General features: G+C 38.3%; 2 protein-coding genes across 3 annotated transcripts in view; both read left to right on the top strand.

Moving 5' to 3' along the window:
* The window catches only part of ACSL1 (acyl-CoA synthetase long chain family member 1), a 38134-nt gene extending 25296 nt beyond the window's left edge, over positions 1-12838 (top strand). The window contains exons 11-21 of the mRNA XM_066549073.1: positions 335-412; positions 2731-2865; positions 4422-4556; positions 5286-5381; positions 6397-6469; positions 7162-7250; positions 9590-9706; positions 10064-10207; positions 10730-10831; positions 10935-11006; positions 11206-12838. Coding sequence (XP_066405170.1) covers positions 335-412; positions 2731-2865; positions 4422-4556; positions 5286-5381; positions 6397-6469; positions 7162-7250; positions 9590-9706; positions 10064-10207; positions 10730-10831; positions 10935-11006; positions 11206-11346 — 1182 coding nt within the window. The 3' untranslated portion in view covers positions 11347-12838. The remainder of the gene's footprint in view (positions 1-334; positions 413-2730; positions 2866-4421; positions 4557-5285; positions 5382-6396; positions 6470-7161; positions 7251-9589; positions 9707-10063; positions 10208-10729; positions 10832-10934; positions 11007-11205) is intronic.
* A 1402-nt stretch (positions 12839-14240) lies between these two features.
* CENPU (centromere protein U) lies at positions 14241-25049 on the top strand. 2 transcript variants are annotated; one of them, XM_066548328.1, is made up of 12 exons: positions 14241-14354; positions 14459-14527; positions 15896-16013; positions 17308-17413; positions 17735-17825; positions 18523-18592; positions 19611-19728; positions 20110-20188; positions 21227-21274; positions 22611-22672; positions 23890-24046; positions 24708-25049. In XM_066548328.1, exons 2-12 carry the CDS (start codon positions 14477-14479, stop codon positions 24843-24845), a joined length of 1038 nt encoding a protein of 345 aa, XP_066404425.1. In that variant the 5' UTR covers positions 14241-14354; positions 14459-14476; the 3' UTR covers positions 24846-25049. The 2 variants fall into 2 exon arrangements, with proteins under 2 accessions (XP_066404425.1, XP_066404424.1); XM_066548327.1 differs by having other exon boundaries at positions 14456-14527.
* The last annotated feature ends 71 nt before the right edge of the window (positions 25050-25120 follow it).

Below are 25120 nucleotides of genomic sequence, written 5' to 3'. Positions count from 1 at the left end.
GTGCTATTTTAATCTCTATTGTCCCCCTACTCTCCCAATATATGTAATGGAGCTCTGTGGTTTTTATCAGAATTTATTTCTTTTCAGAATTCTATGAATGATAAGTTGTAATAATTTGGTCACTATACTCAACTCTAAAAGATTGTTTCTGCTGTGTGTCTTTACTCATGCTAGAAAGTCATTGCTGTAGTCTTTAATAAAAAAAAAAAAACAATGCAGCTTCATTACAAGCAAAACTAAAGTAGAGGCTGTGTTCTAGAGCTAGATTTTACTGTTGTGTTTAACTTAGGCAAAATAGACTCAATGAGAATTAAACTTTTGCTAACACTTCCAGAAATCATTTATGCCGTCTTCTGATGATGTGCTGATATCATTCCTGCCCCTGGCTCATATGTTTGAGAGAATTGTTGAGGTAAGCATCTGTTTGTTGTACTAAATTACTGAGAAGCTTACTTCTCTTACAGAATGCATCCAGGTGAAATATGCTCTTCCTTCTTGACTCTTGTAAATCTGTGTGAAAGCTTGAAATAAGGTTCAGGAAAGCAGTGTCCCATAAACAGTACATGGTGAGCTCTAGACAATTGGTTTTCATCCCAGAATATAAACGTTAACCTTAGAGCTAGGGTTAATTAGAAACTGGTTTACTAGAACATGAGGCAATCCCTTAGCACATGTACACTGCCTAGAAATTCCCTCCAGTATAATTAATGCATTATTAAAAATCCATGCCATTCTTTAGTCTGTAAACTTCAAAAATTTATTTTATAAGGAGGCATTCTGTTTGCTTACACAAAACTAATTTTAAGTTAAATTCACCATTGCTTCCAAGAAATTTCAGTAAAGAAGGGATTTTGTTTCAGGGTAATTTTCTTCTAGGAAATGGAAGTGGCTTTTAAAGCCATGTCAATGACAAACTTTGAAGTTCTCTGGGATCACTTGTTTTAACATGTAGCAAAATCTGAGGCTTAATTTTTGAGAATGAAATGGCTGCAGTTGTCTTAATGCTGGCAGTCTTGAAGACCTCTGGGCCCATTTTGGGTGCTATTCATTATTGAATGGATGCAATTCCTGCAATTGTGCTCTACAGGATGTAAGAAGTTCATGTATTAATTACTGCACTTACTGAAGTTGAATTAACACCTCTTCCTCAGGTGAGATTGCAAATACATATGTTGAAGTTTTATAGAGGGAGCATCCATGCAAGCATGAAAAATGCATATGAAGCCAGAAATTGTTGTATGACTTCCATTAGGAATCCTAAGTTTTCTGTAGAAAGTCTGTGTGTGTATATATATAAGCAAAAATGTTTATATTCATGTGTGTCTGTGTGTGTATGTATATATATGTCTGTGTGTGTATATATATGTGTTTGTGTGTAGATATATATGCTACAAAGATTTGGAATAGTACACAGCTGAGGTCTACAGGTGCCTTTGGGCATTCAGCACTTTTCTTCCTGGTCACCTTGATATCAGTTATACCTCCATGTCTGTTCTACTTCCCTGTCTTGCACCAGAACATGCAAACAGCTCTGCTCTTGATTATGCAGTAGAAACAGGATAGGAGCTTTCATTTTAAAAGAAAAAATTAAAAGTGTTTGGATTGCAGTATTTCTCTGCCTGTACAAAATAGGTGGCATAACTACATAAGGAAATTAACCAAGACATTATTGGTAGAAAGTAGAAAAGATTTCTTGCTGTTTGGGGTAGATATGAACACAGGCTCTGTGAGAACCAGTCTTTACAGTCCTGTTGTAAAGTTGATTTTCCTTGGTTTTGGCATCATGTGGAAGTTAGAGGGTCAATGAACTTGGCTTGACAATTATACTGTTCCTGCTTAGTAAAGGCAGTTGCTGCTCAGTCCATAAGGACTGATATTTGCTGCTCTTAGCAGATGGTGGTAAAATATAGGTAGGGGGGAAAGTGACACTTTTGTGTGTCTCATGCAGTAAATAAGAGGATGGATAGTAGGGAATGAAGGAAAAGCAGATAGGTATAAACACAAGGGAGAGGAGAGATGTTAAACACTAAAAAAGTAGGAAAATAAAGTGAGGTGTGTAAAGTAGGTGGTGAAACTCCTAGTCTTCTAGCTTCTAGACAGAAAATATCTAACACAACAGGATTTAGTCTGCCTACCTTTATGTGGGTCTGAAGTGATACACAAATAAGCTCTGGCTCTGCTAGAATCTTCTGAAGAGCATCTTGGTTAAGAACAAGTCCTCTGCTCACATCAGTCCTGTGAAATGAGAAGGAAAACCAGAGTGCAGGGATTGGAAATGAAGTAGCAAGTAGGCAGAAATCCTCTAATCCATGCTATTTTACTGGCCTAGTAAAATAGCATGTGCGGACTATAAATGCAACATTTCTAGGTATAAAGTAGGGGAAAAACAAGTCTAATATTTTTAAACAAGCTTGCTAATTATTTCAAATGGAGAAGTTCTCCTTTTCAGTCTTTTGCTAGGTCTTGATGCTCACCAGCATTACCTTATTTGACCAACTGCCCTTTTTGGATAGAGGCTTTTGTGCTAAGCTTGAAAGTGTGGTTTGTGTACACCAGATGTGTCTTTCTACTTGATCTTTCTAGTGCTGTCTTAGTGTGAGACTGCTGTAAAACTACTCCAGAAGTTGAGAGGGTTTAAGGTCAATCCACACTGCATAGGACTGTCATACACACAGAGCTGGAACACATTGTACCTCCTGTGTTTTCAGAGCGTTTACTTTTTTCTAACAGTGTGTGGTTCTGTGCCATGGAGCCCGGATAGGATTCTTTCAAGGGGATATCAGACTCCTCATGGATGACCTAAAAACACTGCAGCCAACTGTATTTCCTGTAGTACCAAGACTGTTGAACAGAATGTTTGACAAGGTAAGTCTACAGGCATGAGTGCAGGCTTTTAAGAGACTCCATAAAGTTTCTGCTGGCAGAGTAGGAGTAACTGCTGTGTCTGGGATATTAAATTGGCATGCTAACAAATGTGTGCATCTCTTTCTAAAAGAGAGCTGAAAATGCAGGGAATAGTACTAGTTGCATTAAAACACTTTCAGGCAGCAAATACTAGTGTTGAAAAGTCTGACTAGGGGACTTGATTCTCTCTATCTTGATTCATGACTTAGTGTTTGCTCTGAGCAAGTTATTTAAGTCTAGTCTACAACACGAAAATGAGGCTTGGCATCTGCATGCCACACTTTTAGCATCTGACTCACGGAGTGGAATTTGCAAAGCAAGGTCAGGTGTTTGCCTGCGTTTGCATGGACACAGACAAATTTCCTACATGGCAGCCAGAGTGTGTTCTAGCTGGGAGAACTGTAAACCAGCCAATTGGGAGTGCTGGGGAGGTGTCTGTAGCCTCACTCTCCTGTGTGTGCTGCGTGCCTGCTCACAGTTAACTGAGATGGGAATTTGAAAGTAGATTCTTTCCTGAGCTTCAGATTTTAACTGGCCTTTTGCATATGGGTGACTGACTCCTTTTAGGGTACAACCAGGGGAGCTAAAGGATATAATAAATCCTCTGACTGCTAAAGAAATGGCAGAGCTGTCTATGCTGTCTTAGCCAGGAAATTTCTCAGATCATGAGGCTAGAGACAAGGTTCTGTTTGGCTCGGGAGTCCATTTGGAGGGGAGGAAAATGTGAGACTAGCTTTTAGTACTTAAAATGTAGCTCCTTATTCTGCTCACACATTCTCTACTGGAATTGGAGAAGCACAGTCAAAGCTTGGGACTTTGTTCTCATGATTTCCTCTTGCTTCTTTAGTCTGCTGCCCTGAGGCTTCCACCTCACCCACCCTTGCAGTGACCTAGCATGTGAAGCTGGCAGGTTGGGGAATTGCCATAGCAGGGGGGCATAATGCTGCAGTCATTTCAGTCATAATGCTGAGTCTTCCTCCTTCCAAATGAATGTACTAATGTTTGGCTTGCTATTGAGCCTGCTCTCTGCCTTCCTAAGAACAACTAGGAGACTTTGAAAAGTGATCTAAAGGGCAAATTTGTATATGCAAGACAGATCTCCATTTGGTATTTCTGAAGTGACCTGCATCTGCTCACAACACCATGTTTTACATTATGTATTATGGTAGGGTTCTTTTCAGAAAATGCTGAGGATTATGCTCAATTTGGATTTTAGTGATACTAGAAAAGAGAAGTAAACCATTTTCATTCATACATGTTAATGAAGAAATTATGCATTGAAACAACATCACAAAGTTTGATGCATATCAAGAATTTGTTAAGCGCTGATTTAAACTCTTGAACTGAGATCAAAATAAAAATTCACAAGTATTTCTTACTAGAATTAAGATGCCTATCAATAAAAGTTGTTTTAATTTGTTTGGTTTTCACTGTTAAGAGTCTCTATGCATGCATATGTTAGAAAAAGGGAATGGTAGTCTATGAGAATTCTAACCATAGTTCATCTTTCTTAATAGATTTTTGGGCAGGCAGATTCCTCAATAAAGAGGTGGCTGCTGGACTTTGCTTCCAAGAGGAAAGAAGCAGAACTCAGAAGTGGTATAGTTAGAAATAACAGTTTCTGGGATAAAGTCATCTTCCGTAAAATACAGGTATGCTTGAAAGCCTCTGTGTTAAACTTTGCAATTGGTGGATTTCATACCAATACTTATAATTTGCTATGGCTTTTTCACTGAGTTAAGACTACCTGGCTACTCAGAGTAAAAATCAGAGCTGGCTTTTTATTTTCAACCTCATTTTTTCAATTCCCTTAGTTGTCATATGTATCGGCTAACTGTATTAAGTCACCTGAGACAGTCTGGTGCCTCTCTCTTACTGCTTTGAAAGCAAACATTGTCCTTCTGAAGGAAGAATGCTAAGTATAACACAGTGCCACCTGTAACCCCCACTGTGGTCTCCCTGTTTGTCACTAAGTCATGCATGTTGTTATATCTGACATTCACTTGATATGGCCTTAACCTTGGCCATACAACATGTCTATGTTGCTGCTTTTTGTAGCATTCAGGATGTATGAGAAACTGATACAAGGCAGTTAAATATAAAGCCGTCGCTTGGGGCCATGGCCTAAGCTCCTTTTTGCAGAGTCTGCATTGCAGTGACACCATGTACAGATACTTTGTTTGAGATTCTCTATCTTCCAGCCATTAATGAGACTAGAAGCACTGCAAGAAAAACAGCTTGCAATAGCAGACTAAACTTTTACTCTCTAACATTTGTGGGTGGCACTGTAGGTGAACAGTGGCTAAAGGTGTCATAGAAGATGACTCTGGAAATACTTCTACAATGCTTTTGGTGTCCACAGTATCTTGTGTCTGTTGTAGGCAAGTTTGGGAGGAAGAGTAAAGCTGATGGTCACAGGAGCAGCACCTGTGTCTGCAAGTGTACTGACCTTCTTGAGAACAGCTCTTGGTTGTCAGGTGAGTTGCCTGGCCTTAAGTCCCAAACCCTAAATATTTTAATACTTGGCTCCTGGAGTGTTTAACATCTCTACTCTCCCTTAGAGAGTTCCCTTGTTAGAGCTTTTCTAGCAGTCTGATTATATGGATAACTCTTTCTAGTATTCTTGGAGATGATACAAGTGCATGCTCTCTTCCTGAGTTTTTCTCAGTCCCCTAAATTTCTGTATCATCCCAAAGTCTTTTAACTGAAGTAACCAGCTGACCTGTTTTAGGAAAGATTTTTTTTGTAGGCTGCAGTAAGCAATAAATTACCTACTTTATTTAACTTTCTGGAGTTTGCCTTGCTTACAGAAGTATTTTTAACTACTGTAGAAAATCTAATAATCCGTGTGGTAATATTGTAGTGTTGCTGTTTTGAACATGAGGTGAATCAAATTGCACATGTTGCATTTATCTTCAGAGCCTCTTCAAAGTATAAGCTTCTGGAGGCAAAATTTGAACAGCAATGGCATAAAATAGAACAAATGTGTTGAAATTAAATAAATTCAATTAAAATTAAATTTCAAGGATAGAAAGCAAAATAATCTAAAATGTCAGGCTTCCATAATTTCCTGAAGTTTTTCAGTGGTGTGCTGGTGTAACAATGCATTTTGCATAGAAAAGGGAAGCCTGTCATGTGTATAGCAATCACAGAGCTGTCATGTGGCATAGGGATTCCATTTCTGGCTGTCTCAGACAAACCTATTTTTAAATTATGTGAATGAAGTCACTACTAGTGCTATGGTTCTTCACTTCATTCTTGCTTCTTCTCCTGTTTTCTGTTTTAGTCTACACAGGTGTCCCATGCTGTGTGAAACTTTGGAGTATATATTGGAACTGAAGGTGGAATATTAGCACTTAAAACTGTATTGTGATAAAACTAATATTTCAGGAGTTTTTTAGAAAAAATAAACATAATATTAATTGCATTTTAATGAAGAAACTGTGTTGAAAAATAATGGTCTTTAGATTATATTTTGATTTCACCTTCTAGTTCTATGAAGGTTATGGACAGACTGAATGCACAGCTGGATGCTCCCTGTCATTGCCTGGTGACTGGACTGCAGGTATGATGTTCAGCTGTCTACCTGTCTGTTAAATTTTAGGATTACTGAAATTTTTAGAGGTCCCTGATCACTTTGTTTAATCTTCACTAACTTTATCCCTGATCACTTTATTTATTCTTCACCTATCACGAAGGATAAGATTGGTTTTCTTCAAGTGAAATAAAAAAAATTGAAGAGATCCCTTGACATTTCTGCCCTAAATAGCTATGAATGTTCAGTAATTCAAACTTCTAATAGGATTTGTTCTTGTAAGTTGAAGTTGCTTTAGGAGAAGGGAGGTCACAGTATTAACCCTTGTAGTTTCTATCAAGCACAAATCTTCTGTGTATAATGGCAGTTCTAGAAATAAAAATGGCATTTTTTGGTGTTGGGAATCAAGAGTTTGTACTTCCCTGAGCTGTTACATCTCTAGCTCTCTAACTGATATCATATTGCTAATGGAAACTGTATGGGACTTCTGCTGCTTAAATATGTCTGTAGAGTGAGGATCCTGATTATAAGAAAAAGCAAGCTTGAATACATGGTTCAGCTTGTAACATTCTTAGGGATATCTGAGAGTTTAATGCTTCAGTCCTGGCAAATTTAAGCTACCAGAAATCAGTTTTCCATCTTTCTTCAGTGTTAAGCAGCTTATTTTTTTCAGAATCTGACTAAAAAGCATCAGGCTATTGAAGTGTTACTGTATTTAATAGGTCATGTTGGAGCACCAATGCCATGCAATATCATCAAGCTTGTTGATGTACAAGAAATGAATTACTTGGCTGCCAAAGGAGAGGGTGAGGTAAGTAAGAAAGGCAATATGAGCCTCTTGGGAAATTTTGGAATTTTTGTTTTTTGTTCCTGAAATAACTGAGTTTAGTAAAAGTGCTAAACATGGCCTGCTACATAAAATCTAAAATGCCTGCATGCCATACTAGTTAATGATTCAAAGAAGCAAATCAGGAAATAGTAAATGGGGGGGGGAGAAGAAAGAGCTTACATAGCAATGTTATCCCACAGGTTAGCAGATGGTTTTATGACCATACATAAGGCTGTTTGACAAGGCAACATCTTCCAAGTGTGGAATAGCTGGGAAGTGTGGCCACCTCATAGTGCAGCTACCCTTCAGCAGAATGCTGGCAGAGGGCTTCCCTCCCACCCTGCTGCCAAGGGCCAGAGAGCAGCTGATGTGTACAGCCAGTTACCCAGCTTGTGATCTGTGAGATGAGGTCACTTAAAGTGGCTGGCAACTTCTGAGAAATGGACATCAAGTGCCATGAAGGTTGCTGATGATCTGTGATGCCTGCCTGCACATTTTTCTGAACTTTTTTATGCAATCTGCACAAATTGAACATGTATGTTTTACAAATAGCATTTTGAGGACTCACCTTTACATGTGATGCTATATGCTGTCTTCTAAAATATTTTTTCAAAATTAAGTGTATACAGATTTAACTTTGTATCTACTTTGAAGAGATGTTCATGTAGTAATTTATTTTCCCCAAGCTTTGAAGGCAGATTAACTATGGTGTCTTTCATATGCTTTCAAGAGGCTGTGGGGGCAACTGGGGGAGTGAGAAATTAAAAATAGCTTAAGCAAGTAACTCATCTGTGGCTATAAAGGATTTATATTATTTATTTGTTTTGGTTGTGATTCGTATGAGACTAGAAACAAATGATTGAGCTTTAACTCCCAGAAATACTCAAGGATTTTGTTGGTCTTTGTGGTGGGAAACTGCTTGCAAGTGAAGATCAATGTCAAAAGTCATCTATCTTGCATATGACTCCATATTTAGTCTTCAACAGCAAGTTTTGCTTCACTTTCAGTATGTTCTTAGAGCTTGGTTTGCTAGAGGAACTGAGTATAAATTCTTATAATGAGAAATAGTTAAATAGTTTTTTTTAAATCTCCTAAAAGTGTTTTGCTTTCAGTTAATGTGTAAATGTGCTGCATTAGGAATTACTTTGGACTTGAATAAAAATGGTAGCTCCTTAATGTATCAGCTGCCCTCTTAGTCTTTCAGGCCTAATTTCCTCAGTATAAACTATTCTAAATATAACAAAAAAAGTATTGTAACTTGCTTCACAGAACTCAAAGCCCATTGCTTTTGAATTGGCTCTCCTTATGCATTTGCCTAAAAGAAATATTCTTCCTTATTTTCTGGGTTTTTTTATTTGGGTTAAGTATTTCTAGTCCCTTCTCTGAGAGTAAGCTTGCAATATTCTCTGCTCTGTCAGCCTTGGTTTTCACTTTCGCCAGTCAAGAAGAATAAATATGTGAATAGAATTATATATGAGCATATGCAGAAGAGGTCTCCGTGCCAGCTAGCAGGATACAGATAAATGGTTGGCTATCTGTCACAGCCAACTTACTGGGAAAAGCTGTGACCTGCTGTGATCTCAGGGGCTGTGAAAAATTAACATTTGATTATTCAGTCTTTGACTTGACTAGGACATGTAGAGTCCTCTTTTATTTGTATCCTTCCAGATAAGGTAAGGTCTATTTTAGAACAGAAGTTACTTGCTTTGCAAATATTACATTAGTTTGGTCCTAAGTTTGTCTCCATAAAGTCATGAGAACCCTCACTGATACTGATCTCCCTCCTATTGACAACATCTCATGTTCATTATATTGTAGCTCACCAGCATAATGGGTAGGCACCGAAAGTTTTTCAAAAGTTGATTGCTGTGCTACATTAGTAATTCATTCTAGCCTAGTTTTTGGACAACAAATGTTATTTGCTTGATACACAACTGTTTTTTTCTCCATTAGTTTTAGCACAATGCCCCTGCTGTTTACCAAAGCTGAAATGAACATGTTTCCAGGCTGAGAGATCGTATTTCTGGATCTAGCAGAATTTTTTCACATAAATAAAACCAAATTTTTTCTGATAGGTTCCAATTATTCAAATAGTGGGTAGGAAGACTACTGCTAGACTGGAAGAGATTACATCCTTCCAATTGCTTCTTATTCAATTTCATACCAATGGAAAACATTAGGTCTCCAAAAACCATGAGTAGAAGTTCCTGTACAAACACAAATTTCCTCTTTCCTTTTTAATGGGCATTAAGAATCATTGGAGGATGAATTTTTTTATAGTAGTGATTGCTAACTTTCCTTCAACAAATGGCTCTTTTCAGGTGTGTATTAAAGGGGTAAATGTGTTTCGTGGCTATTTAAAAGATCCAGAAAAAACAGCGGAGGCTCTGGACAAAGATGGCTGGCTTCACACAGGAGATATTGGGAAGTGGCTACCAGTAAGTCAACTTACACAGCTGCAATAATACTTTCATAGTTACTGGCAGAAATTTAATAAATATATTAGAAAACATTTGGTATTGAACAGAATTAGTTAGGTGAAAGACAAGAATTTGTGGATAATCACTGTTGTAGCTGAATCTGTGTGCCTGGGCCTAAAAAAGTATCGACAGTGCCAGTGCTGAGGCTTTCCCCACTTCAGATTAGATGGATACATAACCTATTTTCTTCTAACACTAGTTTGACTATTCTCTGGTTTTACCAGTTTCACTGTGCCAGTGTGGCATGCCTATGGTGTGTAGATTGGTTTTTCACTTGAAGTGCCTCCTCTGAGTAAAAGTTATTTCTGCCAACAGAATGGTACATTGAAGATCATTGACCGGAAAAAGCACATATTTAAACTAGCCCAGGGAGAGTACATAGCACCAGAGAAAATAGAGAATGTGTATCTGAGATGTGAAGCTGTTGCACAGGTGTTTGTCCATGGAGAGAGCTTGCAGGTAAGCATCTTTCAGGTAATTTTAAAAATGAATGCAAAAGGAGACTCCAGCGAAGTCTTCCTTCCTTTCTTCCTTCCCCTCACCCCAAATTGTGGGACTGAAATTTAGTTTTTTATTGTAAACTATTATCATTATGCATTTTGGTTCTGATAGGATTCCAGCAGTTACATAGCATGTTTCTGGATTTAGTTTCACACCAGGTAGTGGAGCTAAACTAATTTGCATATCAATGACTGTATATAAATTGCTAACAGTGTGCAGTGGGAAAACCCAAAAAACAAAACCGAAAAACCCGTGCATACCAAGAAAGAACCTGGATATCTTGGGGGTTTTCAAGTGTAAAGAAAAATGTGGATATTAATTCTTTCAGTTCAGCTGAACTGAACTGCACTTGCTGTGTTCAGGTGGGCATCAGAGAAAGCTGCTGACTTCACAGCAGGATCAGAAATGCTCCCCAAAGAAATGTGTAGGAACTAAAGTGTTGACTTAGGAATTTTTGTCAAGCTTTTCTCTTTTTTTTAGGCCTTCTTAGTAGGTGTTGTGGTACCTGATCCTGATACTCTGCACAACTGGGCCAAGAAAAAGGGATTGGAAGGCTCCTATCAAGAGCTATGCAGAAACAAGGTAAGGGGCATATCTAACTGAATGGTTAGCTGTTCTGCATCCACTTTTTCAAGTTGCTGCTTATGGAAGCATGAAGCTATATAGCATATTTCTGTATCCACAGGATGTAAAAAAATATATTCTGGAGGACATGGTGAGAATTGGGAAAGAATCTGGTTTGAAGTCATTTGAACAGGTATGATGCTTATGAGAACCAAATACCTAATTCTTTAAGCTTGTCATCACCAATATGATCTGATTCTCCAAAAACTGCTTTTAATTTGTGTCTGGAAAACTTTTCAAGTGATGGGCTTTGGTAAGATATCTGGGCGAGTTTTTAATAGTCTTGTCTATTTCAAGGAATACAGCTTGGCTAGTAACTTTTTATTTTCCAGGTGAAAGACATCGTCCTGCACACTGAAATGTTTTCTATTGAAAACGGCCTGTTGACACCAACACTGAAAGCGAAGAGACCAGAACTGCGAAAATACTTCCAGTCACAGATAGATGAACTCTATGCTAATGCCAAAATGTAACTGCAAATGGAATGAGGAAAGTGGCACACGTCTGTTACTGTTGGCCTTCGTATCTGTATTTTGACTACAGCAAAAATAGGGAAGGAAACTGTGCAATCATTAACTTGTACAAAAATGGGTACTTGCCATAGGAACATTGAAGAAATGGAACACTGCCTTACTGTCAAGTCGTGTTGCATACTGTTTTTATGGTGACCTACAATTTCCAAAAAGAGCCTTAACTATAAATGGTAACTATATGTAAGTTATTTAATATTTCCTTGGTCAAAAATGGGACTCACCTTCACCAAGGGGCTAAGGTTTTATTGCCAGCATGTTTGCTGTCTGCAGTGTGTTTTGCAGTTGTCAATTCCAGAAAGGATTTGACAGCTTTGAAAATGCCTCTAAGTATCTTGCATTCTCAGAAAAATTACTTAAGCTGTTCAAAACTGCCCCCTCCCACCCAACCACCAAAAACCCCAAACCCTTACAGTTTGCATGGCTGGTATCACATCTTTTGTTAGTCCCAATATTAACTGGGGCAAGGCATCTGAGCTGTATCTCCCCTCTACATCTGCAGCCAGTTATGGGATGTACTTCTATAAGGTAGAAGTCAGCACTCCACACAAAGAAGATTGATGAATAGAAGTTTCTCAGAGTCTGCATATGGTGGTTCTGCACTGTGTGGATGCAATTCATTCAGCAAGTGTAGCCTCTGCTACATTAGCATGATTCTGGAGTGGTGCCAGCCCTGCAAATGAGCAGATCCCAACTCTGGCAAGAACACTAGAGACCTAAAAACCAAATCAGAAGGCTGGGCTATGCTAACAGTCAGGGTAAACATTGCACCTGTACCAGACACTTTTTGCCCTGTAATGAACTTGTATTTAAAATGTGTTTTTATAAAAATGTGCCAGGCCCTCTCTAAGTGGAAGAGCTTCTGACATAACCTGTTTTCTGTGCTTTATGTATGAGCCATGGAGTACTTTTCACTGAATAGCAAAATAGGTCAGGTAGAATGTTTTTGCCTGATGCTTTGCAGCAATTGGAATGATTTATACACGCCAACAGAACTGTGTGTTGGCCCAGGATAGGTATTTGTTCAGGGATAAAAACCTAATTCCCAGATAAATTGCAAAATAACTAGTTATTACCTTTTGTTTGAAAAATCAGCAGAAATAAGCCTTATTACAGCATAAGTCTTTTGCTATCCTTAACAGAGTTGGTTTTGCATTAACATTCATTGCTGTTTTTTGAAAACATGGATATATGTAAAATACAAGCACAACAAGGTTTGCACTAAGATTTGTGTGTGATTGTAATGCACTACTCTGTAGCATAATTTCGTATGTGTATACAATTCAGGTACACAAATCCAAGTCAACTGTTAGAGCAGTAGTTTTACATTGAAATTCAAATGTTTGCTTAGTGTTGGCTATTTCTATGTTTTATAAAACCAAAACAATTTTCAAAACCAATGAAGGAAACCAAAATAAATATTTCTGCATTTCAATGCTGTGATGTGTTTGTTTATCAAGGAAAAATGCTGCTGACTAATGAGCCCAGGTGTAATATGCTAACTGACAAGGTGTAAAACTCCACTGCTACAGACATACTAAATACAGTATAAAGGCTGGTTATTTACACTTTTGCTTTTGGAAAGTGACTTTTTATGTTTAAGGTGTTGGCCAATATTTGTAAGAAAAGGATGCTCTTGTATGTAACTTGCTCTTTCAATTCTTTACTAAACAAGCAAATATTTTATTTTTGTCTTTTTCCTGGCAGTGTTCTTACCATCACTTCAAATGACTTAAGTGAAAGGTGGAGTTTTCTGAAACACTGCCTGGGTGGTAGTGGGTTTCCTTATTCCTGCCCTCACTCCATGCATTTGGCTTAAATCAGGGGTATGGTTTGAGAGATTTCAGGGATGGAGTTACCAGACCAGGGTAGAGGAAGCACCACCACCCACACATTATTTAAAGCTCCATGAGAATATAGATGTCAGTGCAAGATGCTAAGCAAACTTCTGCTCCTACTCACTATAGAGTTTCTCCTCTCAAGTAATTTTGTATTTTCTTCTATACATTTCTTCCATACTGAGGGAAACCTAAACCAAATTTGTCACTTACTGAATAACATACTCAAATCTGTGTCTATGCTGCTTGGAAAGGCAGGGAAGTGTCACCACACATCACCTACTGGAGCTAGCTGAGAATTGGATCCAAGGTTTATGTTCTTAACAACATTCTATTGAAGAAACCTTTCTGGAAAAGCATCTATCACTACAGAAACAAATTTGTCCTGTATTATTTGTGGCTCATGGGGCTAGGTGCTATAGCCAGCAAAATAGAAGTCTAAAGAGAACTTACCACCTCTTAAGCCTAAAGTGTGTATTTCACCGTTTTAGTTTGTCTGGCTAAAGCCAAAGGGGTGTGTGTGGGTGTCGGTGTCACCACTGCCAGTGGATAAAGAGCTGTGGCAGTCCCTCCAACTGACGGGACGTGACAAATTGCTAAATCTCCTCTTAACACTTTAATTGCCAGAGATGGAATTTTATATTTTCAAGCTAAAGCCTACTTTTTTTTGGCGCTGTTTAAATTAATTTCTGAACTGTTTGTGACCGTAGCTTTCACTTTATCTTTGCGGAAGCGATGTCTTTCGCTTGCTTTTCCAGATGCACAGCGTCAGTTTAGGGAAAGGGAGGGGAGAAAAAACCGGGAACTACTTGAGGTTTATTTTTTGTATTTAATCAGAGTAACTGACAGAAAACTACGGAGGAGAGTGATGTTTAGGTGAATTCTTCGGAGCTTTGAAGGGCCTCCGGCGGAGCGGGCTGGGGGCGGCGCTGTCCCGTGTCCCGCTTCCCTTTCCGGCCGGCCGCTCCTCCCCTTCCTTCCTTCCCGCCGTGGCGCGCGCGTTCCGAAGGCGGCGGGAGGCTGCCCTGAGGGGCCGGGCCGGCGGGGACGGGCTTGTACCGCTTCTGAAGTGAGCTGAGCGTAATAGCTTGAAGGAACAAAGAATAGTTTGAGGTAACAAAGATATCCCGTTCTCTCCCAAGTGCCGACACAGAGAAAGCTGAGTTCTATCGTGGACAGTTTCTCACTAACTTCATCCTCGGTTTTGTATTCAGCAGCGTATACTGAATAGCGAAATGTCCTCAAAGAAGAAAATAAAGAAGAATCGTACCAGCTCTAAGCCAGAGGTAAGTTTCGCTAGGCAGGGCGGAATTCAGACAGCCAGTGTTTCGGTTCTGTAGTGTTCAAAGGCGGGCAAGGTGACGGGCCCTGAGGGGAAGCCGTGTGTGTGAGGGGTGGCTGAGGTCTCGGTCTGCTCAGCTGGACACTGAGGGGAGCCCTCATCGTGGGCTCAGCTTCCTCACCAAGGGCTTGCGGGGATAGACACTGATCTCTCCTCTCTGGTGACCGGCGAGGGGACCAAGGGGAGCGGCCTCAAAGGTTCGGGTTGGATATTAGAAGTTTTTCACCCAGAGGGTGGTTGGACACTGGCCCAGGCTCCCCAGGGAAGTGGTCACAGTACCAAGCCTGACAGAATTCAAGGACTGTTTGGACAGTACTCTTGAGCACAGGGTGTGGTTCTTGGGGTGTCCTGTGCAAGCCTTGTGGGTCCCTTCCAGTGCAGGATATTCTGTGATTCTGTGTTGTGTTGCTGTGCAGTTATGGCATTGTCTCCGGAGGTGGATGCACAGGGGTTAATGCAGGGCTTGTTTTGCACTGGGAACTGCTGGGGTGGGCTTGGGGTGCTGATGTGGAGTTTTCTTTTTTCCTTTTAGGAGTAGCACAAAATGGATCATTGACTTTCAAACAGGCAAAAGTTTAAAAACAATCTCATAAAAGAAGATTTATAGTGAAAGTAGTTGATGTGTATATTTGGTACTATAATAGAAATGGTGGGGCACTGCTAAGCATTGGTAAAATTAAAAAGCTCCAGTAGTCAGTCTTTTCTGGTTATAATTCACCCTACAGGTACACACAGAAATTAGTGAGGAAAATCACTTGTGCATTTTGTGAATGGCATACAGCTGTTTTATAAACTAGTGTCATTTTCCCTTACCCTTCTGCTTTACAGGAATGTCTCTGTAATCCTTGATTTGTAAATTCCACCATTTTTTATAAGAAGTTGCTCTATAGCTTTTCAGTTTCTTAAGATGAAAGTAATTAAATTGGACAAGGGTGGAAATTTATGTGATATAGAAATGAAAGAAAAATATTTTAGTACCTGAAAAGAAAGACTAGAGGTCATAGAAACCAGGTATTAGAGTGTTATAAGATTTCTAAGCTTGTGTACGTTTATGAAATAAGACAAAGCTTGCAGTAGAATACAGTATCAAATAGCAGAACATAAACATTTCATACCATCACTTCTTTTATGGGAAAAACCCCACAGCCTGAGACAAAAATATGCTTCAAATCCTTATGTCATAGCTTAGGAATCAATATGGCTCTGGTTAAGTGTATTCCTAGCCAAATGTTCTTGGAATGTATTGTCACATTTAATCTGTTGTACATTCAGAAAACTGGGTAAAGTGGCTGTTAATTTCATACCCATGCAGGAGCACAAAGCCAACTCCAATCTTCGTTGGAAATCTCTTCCGCTTGAGGAACCAGATGTCTCAAGGATATTGAAAGTAGCAGAAACAAACCAACTTGAGGAGCTTGATGATTCCTTTGGTTAGTAGTATCTTGAATGTCATTTAATGCATGTTTTTCACAAACCAACCACATGGACAAAATACTTCAGGTGCTTTCCTAGGAAAAGGTTTTGGTTCTCTGCAAGAGAAAGTAATAGAGAGGAAAGACAGATGGGATTTTGTGTTATTTTCTGTAATTTAGGAAGTAACAGGAATAATGCCGTGGTATGTGCAAATAAAAGTCAATGGGAAAATACTGGCTATTCCACCTTTATAGTCTGAATGGTAGAATTTCACACATCATAGTATTGCAGTTGTGTAAGAACTTACAGTTAAAAACCAAAGTTAACTTATTCTCTATTAAATTACACAAATTATGAAGTGACATTTTTACCATTGTAAGAACATTCACGGTAGTAGACCTGGACATTTGCAGGGGTGTTTTTCTGCCGCTGTCAGGTGTTACTTAAAGAAATAACATAGAGCCATACAATTTGTGGTGAAGGACTAAAACCACTTCCATGCTTTATATTGGACTTGTGTAATGAGGCCTCAATACACAGGAAGAGAATCAATTTAGATGGGGCAGATGCCCTTCTGTGTGGAGTCCTCTGTTATAGCTATCTGTACTTTTTTTTTAAGAACTGTTTCTCAACTGTAAGAATTATTACTCTGAATAAACCATGAAATATAAATGCAACTTAGGAACAGCATTGACAATGAGCTATAAAAACAATTTAGCAAAAGAGTTGTTTGTAAGGCAAGGCTGCAAAATGAAAAGCTCTTGTTTCTGTGGTATGTATTTAGACTGCAAAAAGGATGCCCACTGGCACTAATGTAAACCAACACAAAAGTTTTGTGGCAGTGTGCTTGAAAAAGAATTTTATGCTGTGGAAGGCATGATAAAACCTAAATTTTTCAGAGTTCTAATTATTTTGGTAGCTATCTTCAAGAATTCTACATTTACTAAAATTTTATTTAAAGAAAAAGAAAGTAATTGTTTAAATGTGTAGAAGGTTTATGCATATATGCCATAGCAAAGAAGAACTTGAAATAAACTGTACCAAGTATTTTACTTGTTCTGTGCCATGTGTACATGCTGAGCTACCTTTGATTTGGGTTCATAAAGAAATAGCAGGTGGATGGGTACAGAAACTATGAAACCTTTCACTCTATATTTTTACATAATCCTCAAATAATACTTGTAACAAGAACTTCCTTTTTATTAGTTAGCAAACCACAAATATTCTAACTAAATGCTTCATGGCTGGCAGTGCTCTTTGCCTTAACAGATGGGAGCAGTGCTCACACAGTTTATTTTTTGTTCTTTATAGATCACCCTTTGCACAGTACTGCTGTGGATGCTTATGGAGAGGAATATTCACAAAACGAGGCACTTGGTCGTGTTTCAGCACCACAAAGGCAAAATACAGACAGACGGTCTGTTGGAAAAAAAATAAAATTGTCAGCGTTTAATTTAATCTTTAGATATTTAGATTTGAAGGGAAAAGTGTTTTGCTTAAATTATGAGTAACAAAGAAAATTATTTTTAAAATATTTGAATTAAAATTTTAGTATATTTCCAATATGTATAATCCAATTTGGTTTAAATCTGAAATTGTCTTGCTATTTAATTCAAGTAAGAACTTTAATAGTACTTGTATGAGATACAGCTGTACAAATGTTCCCCAAAACACAGAGTTTTGTGTATATGGCTCATCCTTCCTCAGAGGGTAGTAGTGTATGTTTTTCTTTTCCCAGTAAAAAACAGCGTCACTCAAAGCCCTCCAGTGGTGATGTTCAGGAATTCAACACAGCTGATGCTGGAGAGGAACCCGTTAAGGAGACTGCGGTACCAAAAAAGTTTCATGATTATTTTCAGTCAATTTAATTTTAGTTTACTTCATGCCATGCCTGCATTAGAGGGTGGGGGGAGACAAAGACCTTCCATTTGTTTCTTAGTACTTAATTGTATCCCAGGTAATCAGTCCTCAGAGTATTCCAATGAGGTGGCCAAGTGAAATGCTCAAAGCTACAAGTCATCATGTCATCAAGGAATATAATAGCCAGGTGTTCTTGGATCCTGTAGCCTATTCTCTTGCTGGTTTGGGAGTATATTCTTTCCTTTTTTCAATTATCTGGAATATATGTTCTCAAGGAATGGCATACTAGATGGAACATGAATCCTTTGTACTTGTTTGGTATTGAAGCAAAACAGGTTTATGGGAAAAAGAATATTGATAAAATTAATTTTGAATATGTGTTAGAATTAAAAGCCATTCAGTTTTGAATAAGTGTTTTTGAACACTTACTCCACTCCCTGCTGCCTGGCCAGTGGCTGGAGGATCAGTGGCCAGGGCAGTCAGGCAGCCTCTGTCCTGCAGTAGGGTGACCACTGGGCTGGGACTGGTGGAACAGGCCAAAGGAAATGTTACTGATGCTTCAGTCAGGAAATGCTTTCTGCATGCTGCCTGATTGTCATCTCTCAGGAGTTCAGATGACTATACCTAGGGTTTCTTCTGGAAGTTAATCTGCTTTTCGTGTCACAGAAAACTCTGAATACTAAATTCCAGGAAGACAAGGAGCAGCTTTCAGAGGAGAACACATCAGATCCTTCTGGTAAAGTACACTTTTCAGAACTCCCATATATCTTTTCTTTATTCAAGATCAAAGTTTTTCAATGGTTTTCATTTCTGGAACGTAGCAACACAGTGCTTCTAGAAATGGGAAGTTTCAGTTTCAGTTTTGGTATAGACCCCCATTTGATCCCCATGGTTTGCATCCCTGGATGTGGCTGTTCCTCTCCTGAAGGGGTAAAGCATAGGTGTGCATTACATCTCTAAGTCAGCCTGGTTTCCTTTGGAGAGAAGCCTGGAATTATGGCTGTGAAGCTGTAGGAGGTGTCAGTACATCCCTTGGTCTGAAGCCTGGAGCAGCAGCTGTGGGGCAGAGCTTGGAGCGCCCCTGGCTGCAGTGCAGGAGCAGCTGTCGGTGTGAGGTCCCTTGAGACAGGGAGCTCCAAGACAGTGGCATTTTTCAGCAGGAAGACACTGTCCCTTGGGTCATCTTGCTTCCTTTGAACAGGACCCCATCACGTTTTAGTACTAGATTTACACTAGGGAGTGTGTGAAGAAACATGGTTTAACTTTTTGTGGAATTGGTTTATAATGCTATTTCAAAGTTTAAAGAAATGCATTTGTGTGGAGTGGGGTTTTTGGAGCATATGTGGTATTAATAAAAGAATGTATACAAATACAAAAGCTCATGATTCTTTGAGTAATGCAAGTTGCAAATTCAGGCTAATAGTTTTTTAACACAAAAAATCACATCTACAGTACACAATGTAGTTTATTACTTAGTTTACTGATGTATTCCTGGGCTTGCTTGAATCAATAAATAATAAGAATTAAGTTACATGTCATTGATCATACCAGTTCTAAGGTGTTCCCAGGTAAATCTATCACAGTTGCACAGGCAACGACAGATGAAATAATTGGAATATTCCTCTTCTCAAATTTCATGTTAAAATACTCATAACTTTTGGATGGTTATTTTGATGGTGGGCACCAGAGTTTTTCTATTGTTTTACAATGTGTACCAGAATTGTGCAATGCTTATGTTCATTCTGTTGTTCCAGTGGATAACCCACATTCTGTACAGGTTTGGTGTCCCAAAGATCTGAAGAGATCTCCTAGAGATATTACAGAACTGGATGTTGTTCTAGCTGAGGTTGAGAAGATAGCAGCAAATTACAGGTAAATAGTCTGCTTTTCCATGAGTGGATATTCAAAGTTTTAAAAGGAAATAGCTGTGGTTATGGTAATAGGCTCTCCTTTAGAGAATCAGTATTGCATGGTTACATTCTGATGTTAAGGATTATTATGTATCTATGATACAAATGTTTCTTCACATGTAATCTTGACATGGTCTCCAGGGATTTGGTATTTTTCCAAACATGAACAGCACATCTCAGCTGCTATTTTGCAAGGCAGAAATAAAGCTATTGCTAGTATATGAAAGATCTTCCATTGTCTATCTGCTTAACTTTGGGTTTTATTTGTTACTCAAAGGAAGGGTTTTGGATGAGATTTCCCCTTTACTAAACCAAATATGTTTTGTCCCTCTGACTTCTTCAGACAAAGCATAGAATCAAACATTTGCAGAAAGGCTATCAGTGACTTTTCTTCCACTTTCAAGGATCAAATCACTGATCTTGTAAGTACACCAGAGATAAAATCAGTTTTGGGGTCAAAATACCTATGGTTTTATATTGCCCTTTACACATTCATTTTACAAGCTGTAAAAGTTTCCAGTCTCTTGTCAGTATAAGAAATATGAAAACACAATTTGTTGTGTGCAGGTTAGAATTGGCTGCCTCTGTGCAGGTTTTCACAAGAATTGCCTCTAGACACAATGCTGGGGTCATGCAAGTACTTTGCCAAATTGTCACCTTTTGAGAATAGGGAAGCATCCAATAATCCTGAAGTGTTAGTCATATTAAAGTCATTATGTAGTAAAACTGGTGAGCTGCATCATTTAGATGAGCTTACAGCTATGTCAAACACTGTTTTCAAAGCTCATTGACTAGAGGTTTAAAAGGTGGGTTTAATTTTTGTGCTGTCCCAGTGACTTCTTAGTAAGACCTCTAACATATTCCAGGAAAAATCATCCTTTTTTAATTAACATTTTGAACATATCTGTAAGTGTAAGATATTCAAGAACCATCTGGACACAATCCTGTGCCACGTGCTCTAGGATGACCCTGCTTGAACAGGGAGGTTGGACCAGGAGACCCACTGTGGTCCCTTCCAGCCTGAGCTATCCTGTGATTTATTGGCAGGAAAGATCAAGGTGATTCTGATGAGTAAAATGAACTCAGAACTTTGCAGGACTTGTGCCAAGTACAGTGGCTAAGTACTAAAGCTGTAGTTCTGAGTGGTTCCTTAGCAGTAACAAGTTTTGGGATTACCTGATTTATACATCTATATAAAGATATAGAAAAATTAAGGAAGGTAATATTACAAGAATTGGTACAAGGAGTATTATTTGCACAAGCTCCTTTTGTGCAACAGTTTTCCTCTGGCATGAGGAGAGAGCAAAGAATCAGTACACAACTGTGATGTCCCTTTGAACCAGGGTTGTTTTTTTTAAAAATAAAAAACAACTTTTTATGGTATTCCAAAGTAATTCTTGCAGCCATGTTTTTAGGAGCATAGTGATGACCTGTCAACCTCTAATTCTTCTTCTCTGTAGATAGCAGGAGTCCAGGAATTAAAGAATATGAAGAAGAAAAATGCTAAGGTAAGCACATACATATCACTAGATTGTAGAGCATACAGTTGTGGACATTGAAATGTTGAGAACTTGACTGGAAGAGACAAAATAATTTCCAGAAAGGTGTACTGTACTCAGAATCAACTGCACAAACAGAGGTTAGGGAACTACAGGAGGTTTTTTGGACAAGATCTGAGTAAATGTTGTGGATTGCAAACTCCAGATGTGTACTGCTATATGGTGTAAAAAGAATGAGTGCATGTTAGGATGGGTAAGATCTGTGCATGTCAATTACTCTTTTGTCTTTTTGGTTTGTTTTTTTTTTTTTTTTTAATGATTGAGGCCTCTGGAGAGCCAGTTAAATAATGAGAGGTAACCTTAAAGAAACATAAATGAATATAAAATCTAGGAGAGCAGCAGAGATAGAAACCTGTGAGGATAGAATGGCATTGCTTAATTTAAAGAAGGGAAGACTCAGGCAGCTGCATTCCCTAAATAGATGCAGAATTTTTGTTCAGAGGAAAACAGTTCCTCTCTTCATTTATAGCAAGTAGGAATTTGCTGAAAATGCAATAGGAATGTTGTCAGAAGGAGGCACTAGTGTAAGGGCATAAAGACATTGCAGTGGTTTCATCAGGGAGAGGTGAATGCCCTACAGAGGAGAGATTTAAGAGCAGCTGAGGCACTGTCTGGATCTCTGCCCAAATTAACATCCTCTGCAAAATTTTCAATGGCAAAATAGCTTTAACAAATAGTCACCATAAAGCTTATCCTGGGAAGTAGCAATTAATATGCTAAAGTCTTGTTGACTTGGGGTGATATGGTAAACTAATCTGCATGTGAAATGAAAATCTTAATACACACTGAGCATTCACAGCCACTCGGATGTATCATTAGTTTGCTTCTTAGACATTTGCTTAAAATTAAATTTTTAGTTGCTAAATTTAAATTTATTATGAGTTTTGGGTGTTACTTTTTTAGTTGCATGTTATATTAAAGAAAGCTTAGTTATGGTAATCATCTTGAACATACATTCGCATTAATTTTCATTTTTAAACCTAAAACCTCCTAGAGTCCATAATGTTTGAAATGAAAAAGTCACAAACTCCTTTTGTATGCTTGTAAATCCAATGTTTTTTAAGAAAAATTTTGGATGGAGATTAGAGTTTGATACTTTAAACAGCTTTAAATTGTTTCAAATAGAGATGTAACATATGGCAGTTTTTCAGATCTGGTATCTTAGAATGGTCCACAATGACAATCGGCATAAAACGTCAGAGAAAAAAAAGGCAATAAAATTTGAGTTGTTTGCCTTTGAAGTTTTAGAAACTGTTTCACAGACTTTGCTCACTGTTTGTTTCAGGCAATAACCAACATCAAAAAGAAAAGACAGCAACTGATGCGAGTCAGAGAAGAGCTAATTAGGTGTGTTTCTAACAATGGACAATAATAGCCTGAAGAACTTAAAGATTCTGGTATTTTGTAACTCAGAAGGGAAAGTAACTTCTTTTGTTCTCTCATTTTATTTTGATGAAATTGCCACTTTGCTTTTTGTTTTTACAAAAGCTCATGATAACCTCTCCTTTACATATTTCAGTTGCCTAGGCACTCATTCTTGCAAGCTCCCTTAGCTGACTAGTTACTGGGAGGGTGTTTCTCACCATATGTTCATAGGAAGAACACCAGTGTTAGGATTTGAATTGCAAAGGTGCTGAATCATAAATTAGAAAGGTAATACAGAGGACTTCTTTGGTTTTGAGGTGGAAGAGTGTATTTCAGCTCTGCAGGTGGGTTGGGGTTGCTCTTAGTACATGGCTTATTCCCTTCTCATGTGGCCACACAATTCCCCCTCTCTAACTTGGCATTAATCTTAAGTGTCATTTAGATACACAGCACAGGAATTATGTGGTTGGAAGAACCATTAGACTTCCCCAAAGCCCTTGGGTTGCTAGTGACAAGCTTTGTACTGAAGCTGCATTTAACACACACCCTGTAAGGTAACTCTGTAGGGAACCACGGGCTTGGATCCACAAAAAACAAGGCAAAAACCTTTTCTCTATGGCCATGAGAGGTGTTTTTCTTGGTAGTACTATGGACAAACTTTTCTCAAAGAACTATTTGAAGCCCCTGAAAGCTGTCTTCACATTTTTATATGTGTTGTGTTTTAATCCTTTGATCATTTTAGAAGGTTTTTTCTCCTGCAACCCTGTTAAATGAAAATCGCTGTTGGTGCTCAGTTCTTGGAGTGCTACTTTAACAGATTAAGCACTCCAGTTTATTTAGCAGAGGTGTAGGTAGTTTGTAGATCCTGAATATGCTTCAGCATAAGCACTGACCAACAGCTTTGCAGGCAGGGGTGTGCAGAAATAGAACACCTTGTATTTAAGAAACTACACTTCAAAAACATAAATGCTTTTCTTAAGAGTGGCAGACTCAAAAGACAGGTTTGGGTCTTTTTGGTGTATTTGGACTCGTGCCCCTGTTTAAGTACTATGCTTGTTCTGCCTAAGCACTATTCTATAGTAACCTTTGTTTTGTATTTCTGACCAACCTTTTAAGAATTCCTTCAGAGGAAATAGGGTCATAGTTATTCATGCAATAAATATGCAGATGTAAGCATCAAAGTCTTGATCTTCTTTCAGAGCTGAACCGCAACTGATGCAACTACAAAGAGAATTTGCTGAGTTACAGGAAAGGAAATCTTCCTTGAGGCAAACAATTGAATTAATTACTGATTTAAAGGAGCTACAGCAAGACTGTTTGGATTATAGAGAAGAAAACCCCCAAAAAAAAGTGGTAGTAAGTACATATTCTGCATGTGTTTCAGTTTTCTAAGTGTTTTTCTTTTAATTTATGACATTTATTAACATCTCTTAAGTAGCAGTATTATGTTAATTGTCTTTGTGGAAGCAGTTTGAGAATCACTGCTGAACTTTATTGTAGTATCTCACTTGTTTTTTTTGGTCTCATATTAGAAGCTGGAGTATTTCAGAGCAGATTCTGCTGCCTTGCTCTCAGTATCCAGGAATTCAAAGGACATAGAAATAAATGAGCTGTCCTTAGTTGTAACTTTTTTTATAGAAATTGAAGATTAACAATGGGACAGAAGTAATTAATTTTTTGTGTTGTTTTTCAGAAGTAGGGAAAGCTCTGGCACTTCCATGTAAGATATTTAATGCTGAGAACAGTGCTGGTATGTCATGACCAGAGTAACTTCTCATGTAGCCTTAGAACCCATTCCCGTTGTACCCAGGACCTGGTGTGGTATTTTCTGTGGACAAGGCTTACACGCCTGCCCTGTGCAAGGGAAATCCTCACATTTCAGAAGACGCTCTAATTGTGGCTGTTCACTTTTAAAGGTCATCTTGCACTACTTTAGAGGAAAAATAAATATTGATATGTAAGTGATCTTTCCAAGAGTTAAAAATGTTGCCTTGTAATTTTATTTCCTTATCAACAGTATGGACCTTCCAGCCTCCCTGCTCTTCTGGTGGAGTCTCGGAGAATTCTAGGAGCAGAAAGGCACTTTGAGAGTATCAATATGAAACTCGAAGAGGCTCTGGCTGTACAAAAAGAGCAGAAATCAAAGAAAAATTAAGTGTCCTTTTAAGACATTCAGTAGGAACAGTTATTAGAATTGTCAGTGCTTAAAGCTTGTTTAATCATTGTTACTCTGTTTTGTTTCAGTGTTTAAAAGAAGTCAGCAACTTAGAGATTTTTTCTTTTTATTGTTAAATAGTCTCAATATCAATGAAAGGAAATAGTGATCACAGTTAATAAAACTTTTCTGTACTCTGAACAATGTTGGGTGTTAATCTTGTCCTATTAAAGTTATCTTGAGAAGACTATATTCATAAAAAGAACACAGACTCT

Source organism: Molothrus aeneus, chromosome 4 (assembly GCF_037042795.1).
Source record: "Molothrus aeneus isolate 106 chromosome 4, BPBGC_Maene_1.0, whole genome shotgun sequence".
In the NCBI taxonomy this organism is placed as follows: Eukaryota; Metazoa; Chordata; class Aves; order Passeriformes; family Icteridae; genus Molothrus; species Molothrus aeneus.
The sequence above is the reverse complement of the archived record's forward strand: the minus strand, read 5'-3'. Positions and strand labels throughout refer to the sequence as shown.